Source organism: Penaeus vannamei, chromosome 42 (genome assembly GCF_042767895.1).
Source record: "Penaeus vannamei isolate JL-2024 chromosome 42, ASM4276789v1, whole genome shotgun sequence".
Lineage (NCBI taxonomy): Eukaryota > Metazoa > Arthropoda > Malacostraca > Decapoda > Penaeidae > Penaeus > Penaeus vannamei.
The window spans coordinates 18,277,130-18,284,348 of record NC_091590.1 but is presented as its reverse complement, the minus strand read 5'-3'; the positions used below and the strand labels follow the sequence as shown (position 1 = coordinate 18,284,348).

The following is a 7,219-nucleotide window of genomic DNA, read 5'->3' as shown; positions in this document are numbered from 1 at the left end:
TACCTGAATTAGTGTTAAAATCATCATAATTACCATTTAGAAGCGAAAAAGGAGGTTTTTCTACCTTTCTCTCAAAAGACTGTAATACGCTAGATTTTGACTTTTAGGATTTTATTAGTTTTAGCCTTTATTTCATTATAAATGGACTCTATTAATATTATCATCACAATTATTATTATTGTCATTATTCTTATGATTATCATCATTATATTCATTATCGCTGTAATACGCTAGATTTTGCGTTTTTTTTGTACTTTTTGGATGTGTTAAGTTTTAGCCTTTATTCCATTATAAATGGACTCTATTAATATTATTATCACAATTATTATCATTATTGTCATTATTCTTATGATTATCATTATATTCATTATAGTCATGATTCTCATTGTCATCATTATCATTATTGCAGTTATAATGATTATTATGCTAATTATTACTGTTATTTTCATCATTATAACTATTTTTATAAAGATAATGTTAGAAATAATAATGACAATAATACTCATTATAATTACAATAATACTTATTATAATAACAATAATACTCATTATAATAATGATATTATTATTATTTCTATTGTCATTATTAGTATCAAAATTATTAGAATAGAGTTAATTATTGCTATTATTGCAGCAATTATCAAAATCATCATTATATTTATCATTTTGTTATTATTATCATTATTCTTAGTGTCATTATCATCATAATTATCATCACTATTCACTAATAAAGGAATTATCATGACAATCATCATAGTTACCTGAATTAATGTTAAAATCATCATAAGTATCATTTAAAAGCAAAAAAGGTTTTTTCTTCGGCCTTTCTCTTAAAAGGCTTTAATACGGTAAATTTTGCCGTTTTTTTGACTTATGGGATTTTATTAGTTTTAGCCTTTATTTCATTATAAATGGACTCTATGATTATTATCATCACCATTATTGTCATTATTCTTATGATTATCATCATTTTAGTCATTATCTTCACGATTATCATTATTATCATTATCATTATTGCAGTTATAATGATTATTATGCTAATTAGTACTGTCATTTTCATCATTATAACTCTTTTTAAAATGATAATAACAATAATGATAATTTTAGAAATAATAATGACAATAATTCTCATTGTAATAACAATAATAATAATATTATTTCTATTGTCATTATTAGTATGACAATTATTAGAATAGAGTTAATTATTGCTATTATTGCAGTAATTATCAAAATTTTCATTATAATTTTCATTTTATTATCATTATCATTATTATTCTTGCCATTATCATCATAATTATCATTTAAAATCGAAAAAGTTTTTTCGACCTTTCTTTCAAAAGATTATAATACGCTAGATTTTACCATTTTTTACTTTTGGGATTTTATTAGTTTTAGCCTTTATTTCATTATAAATGGACCCTATGATTATTACCATCATCATTATTGTCATTATTCTTTTAGAAATAATTATGACAATAATACTCATTATAATAACAATAATAAAGATATCAGTAGTAATGATAATTACCAAAATGATCATTATAATTCTCATTTTATTATCATTATCATTATTGTCATTATCATCATAATTATCATAATCATTGTTAATAATAAAGGAATTACCATGAAAATCCTCATATTTACCTGAATTAATGTTAAAATTATCATTATTATTTAAAGGCGAAAAGGGTTTTTTTCGACCTTTCTCTCACAAGGCTGTAATACGCTAGATTTTGCCGTGTTTTCGACTTTTGGGATTTTATTAGTTTTAGCCATTATTTCACTATAAATGGACTCTATTATTATTATCATCATTATTGTCATTATTCTTATGGTTATCATCATTATAGTCATTATCGTCATGATTATCATTATCATTATCATTATTGCTGTTATAATGATTATTATGCTAATTACTACTGTCATTTTCTTCATTAGAACTATCTTTATAATGATAATGACAATAATGATAATTTTAGAAATAATAATGACAATAATACTCATTATAATAACAATAATAATATCATTATTATTTCTATTGTCAATTTTAGTATGAACATTATTAGAATAGAGTTAAATATTTATATTATTGTAGTAATTTTCAAAATTATCATTATAATAATTTTATTATCAGTATCATTATTATTATTGTCATTATCATCATAATTATCATCATTATTGTTAATAATAAAAGAATTATCATGAAAATCATCAAATTACCTGAATTAATGTTAAAATATTCATTTCATTTTAAAGCTAGATTTTGCCGTTTTTTTTTATTTTTGGGATTTTATTAGTTTTAGCCTTTACTTCATTATAAATGGACTCTATGATTATAGACTATAATGACTATAATGATTATCATCATTATAGTCATTATCGTCATGATTATCATTATTATCATTATCATTTTTGCAGTGATAATGCTAATTATTACTGTCATTTTCATCATTATAACTATTTTTATAATGATAATAACAATAATGATAATTTTAGAAATAATAATGACAATAATACTCATAAGAATAACAATAATAAAAATATTATTATTTCTATTGTCATTATTTGTAAAAAAAAAAATATTAGAATAGAGTTGATTATTGCTATTATTGCAGTAATTATCAAAATTATCATTATAATTATCATTTTATTATTATTATAATTTTTCTTATTGTCATTATCATCATAATTATCATCATTATTGATAATAATAAAGGATTATCATGAAAATCATCATACGCTTGATATTGCCGTTTTCGACTTGTGGGATTTTATTAGTTTTAGCCTTTATTTCATTATAAATGGACTCTATGATTATTATTATCATCATCATCATTATTGTCATTATTCTTATGATTATCATCATTATAGTCATTATCGTCATGATTATCATTATTATCATTATCATTATTGCAGTTATAATGATTATTATGCTAATTAGTAGTGTCATTTTCATCCTTATACTTATTTTCATAATGATAATAACAATTTTAATAATATCATTATTATTATAGTCCTTATCATCATAATTATCATCATTATTTTTAATAATAAAGTAATTATCATGAAATTCATCATAATTACCTGAATTAATGTTAAAATCATCATAATTATCATTTAAAAGCGAAAAAGGTTTTTTTCGACCTTTCTTTCAAAAGGCTGTAATACGCTAAATTTTTTCCTCGTGAGTTGAAAGGGTGGCGTGTTTCGGAGTTAAAATAGAATTCCTATAATGATACCATGTGTGTGGTTAAATTATATATAAAAACACTTTTCTTGTGTGTATGGGTCCCCGTTGTGAGTTTCGTTTTTAAGATTCTTGAAGATATTACCGAGACAAGACAGTATGTGGCCTTTGAAATATAATGTATTTATGAGCATGTGTGTGTATGTGTCTGTGCTGTACAGAAAAAAAAACATACATTCAAAGTGCTTTCCTTTACTAGCAGCGTTTGCTTCATGTTGTATTGCTTTCGGCTTTATATGTAAAGGATTAGATAGTTTCCGTATTTCAACACAATAGCCATTTTCATTGTCATTACCTTTTCTTTTTTTTCTGTGGCCTACAATTTTGGAATACTATAAGCTTCTTTTTTTGATGATTTGCCTTTTCTCTCTTACTAATATTTTGATATAATTAGTATTCCCATTACCATTATTGTTTTGATATCATTAGCATTTTGTATTTCTCGCCCTTGCACCTTTCTGTTACTGTGTTTAATACTCATTTCCTTGATTCCTTTACTCAGTCTTTGTAATATGAAATCCCAGACTAAACAAGTACCATGTCCCATCCTGCACAGGCCGGCCTTCTGCTGCTGTCCGTCCTCGTCTCGGAGGCGGCCGAGAGTCTTTACTCCGCGCCCAGCCCCATCCTGAAGGACGACCGGACGCAGGACGCCTACGGTGGCTACTCCTTCGACTTCGAGTCCGGCAACGGCATCGTCCGGGAGGAGTCCGGGAAGGAGAGCGACGGACAGGCGAAGCAGGGAGGCTGGAGGTGAGCATCGGGCCTCGACTCTCTGTATATGGAAATAATTGTCTATTCATCTCCCTATTATCTTTCTACCTTTGTGCCTATCTACGTTTCTCGTAAGTACACCAGCAATTTACCACAAAACTCTGCGAAAGCAAACAGTTGACGAAATCAGCAGGTTACGAAGGATTCAGCATCCTCAATGAAACCCCTTCCCCGCAGATACGAATCCCCCGAGGGCGTCCCCGTCGAGATTTCCTTCGTGGTCGACCAGGGGGGGTACCAACCCCAGGGGGCGATCATCCCCGTGGCTCCACCCCTTCCCTACCAGAGATCCGGGAACTAAGATCATTTTCTTTAAGTGAAAGTGAAGAAACTTTATCCGGAAATTGAGACTTTTCTTTTAAAGCGAAAGTGAGAAAAGAAATTCTTATTCTGATTCTTCTATCACTGCTACTTTTGTTTTTGTTCTTATTTTTCTCCTTATCAATGTTTTTGCTTCATTCTTTCTACATCTTCATCATGTTCTCTTCCATCTCCTGCCCCCAAAATATCTAGCCAAAGAAATTATTCATTTTTTCTTTTTGTGAAAGTGAAGGGTCATTTTTAATAATCTTGCTTCACAACAATACAAAATAAGCCTACTCTCTTTCTCTCTCTATCTCTATAAATCTATCTATCTCACTCATTCTCTCTCTCTCTTTCTCCCGCTCTCTCTCTCTCTATCTATCTCAATCTCACTCCGTTTCTCTCTGTCTATCTATCATTCATCTATCCGTCTCTCTCTCTCTCTCTCTCTCTCTCTCTCTCTCTCTCTCTCTCTCTCTCTCTCTCTCTCTCTCTCTCTCTCTCTCTCTCTCTCTCTCTCTTCCTCTCTCTCTCTTTCTTTCTCTTTTCTCTTTACGATTGGGTTATTTTGATTTCCAGTTGGCTGATTGCACAATTTTGAACGGGTTGTTATATGAAAGTGAATGATAAACTAAAAAAGATATCATAAAAAAGATACTCTTTTATTGATATTATGGATTTTCCTCTTTCGTAAAAACTAATTTCAAAATACTTCTACTTTCTTAACTGTTTAACCATCCAATCATCTATCTATATATTTCTATCTCTTTCTATCCCTCATCTATCTATCTATTTCTATCCATTTCAAACCCGCATCTATCTATTGGCATATATGTAAATGTCATTTCATCCTTGATATCATTATTTGTTGCATGTTTATTAATGTACGTTTGTGCTGTGAAAATGAACGGGCTAGTGTGTCTCTCCACAGAAAACGGTTTGCGTGAATGAAGAGGGAGCTCCTTAAATTTTGATGTGAATAAATATTATTGCAAAATATTAGATTCGGACTTTTATTCAGAGCAACTCAGACTAAGATACATATACATACATTTTCATGATTATTATCATTAACATTATTATCATTATTGTTATCTATTACCATTATTATTGTTACTTTTAGTATCATCATCATCATCTTTGTTGATATTATTATTATCATTATTTATCATTATCGTTGCTCTCACTTTCACCATTTTTATTACTATTATCATTATCGTTATTATTGTTGTTGTTGCTGTTATCATTATCATTATTATCATGAAAATATTATTGTTCTTTTTGTTGTTTATTATTTTTTCATCTTTATCGTCATTATCATCTATGTTGTTATCATTATATCTATTTTTATCTTTAGTATTAATGCCATTATATCTATTATCATCATCATTACCATCATTGTCATTATCATCCTTATTCAAATAATAATAATTATTATTATTATCATTATTATTATTGTTATTATTATCATTATTATTAGTTTTATAATTATTATTATTATTATTATTATTATTATTATTATTATTATTATTATTATCATTATTGTCATTATCATTATCATTATTATTGTTGTTGTTGTTATTGTTGCTGTTGTTGTTATTATTTTTGTTATTATCGTTGTTATTATCATTATCCTTCTCATTATTATTATCATCATTATTATTTCTATTAGTAGTAGCATTTCAATTATCACCATTATCATCATAATCTTTATGATCATCATTACCATGATCCTCATTACTATTCCCATGGCCATTATATCATAATTCATTATTGATATCATTATCAGTATTATTAGAAGTAGGTACACACACGGTTGTTGTTATATTCCATGTCTTAAGAACACAATCAGAATTACACTCAAAACAGGATGTGTCTGGCCCGATGCATGACCTAGCAAAGCGATAAGCGAGTACGTTATAAGAGAGATAAGAGAGTGATAAGATTATAGGCATAATGATGATAAGGTGTGCTAGGAACCTGTATCTTGGCAATGGCAACTATGCTATTTTATTCGTTTGCCTTTACTAATATTAACAATGGTGGTGTTGAGTACTGGACAAGATAATGACAAAAAAAAGAAAGAAAGAAAAAAAAAAAAGAAAGAAAGAAAATATATATACACATATATGTTTGAAATGAGATAATAACAGCAATGATAACAATGGTAAGGGATACTATGATGATAATAAAGAAAATAATGATAAGGGATATAATGGTGATGATAAAGAAAATGATGATAAAGATACTGCTGGACATGAAAAAAAGAAAAATGATAATAATGGTATAAGCAACAGTTACGAAAACTATGATAATGATAAAGACAGTGACAGTTGATAATATCTAATAATTGATTATTAAATAATTATTATTATCAGTTAATAATTGATAATAATCATAATAATAATGTTGAAATCATAATCACAAAAATAAAAATATTGCAAAGATAATGATGACAGTGATATTGATAAAAATAACAATGATACTAATGATGGGAATACTAATAAAAGCAATGGTAATGATAACTGAAATAGTAACAACACTAATAATCATAAATATGATAGTGATAGTAATAATAAGAAAATACAATAAAACACAATGAAATATAATGCAGTCATGATACTGTTAATAATAATAATGATAACAGTTACCATTATTTCTGTTATTATTATTATTGTTATTATTATTATTATTATTATTATTATTGTTTTTTGTTGTTGTTGTTGTAATTATTATTATAGAAATAATAATGATGATGGTAATAATAACAATAAACGTGATAATAATAACAGTAATAATGATAACGATAATAACGATGGTGGTAATGATGATGATCATAATAATAATAATGATATCAATAATATTGATTATCATAACAATGATACTAGTGCTATTA

General features: G+C 26.9%; 1 protein-coding gene across 1 annotated transcript; it reads left to right on the top strand.

Moving 5' to 3' along the window:
* Positions 1–3,784: 3,784 nt before the first annotated feature.
* LOC113828050 (endocuticle structural glycoprotein SgAbd-8) lies at positions 3,785–4,406 on the top strand. Its single transcript, XM_070118690.1, has 2 exons — positions 3,785–3,999; positions 4,198–4,406. Exons 1-2 carry the CDS (start codon positions 3,785–3,787, stop codon positions 4,319–4,321), a joined length of 339 nt encoding a protein of 112 aa, XP_069974791.1. The 3' UTR covers positions 4,322–4,406.
* Positions 4,407–7,219: the final 2,813 nt, after the last annotated feature.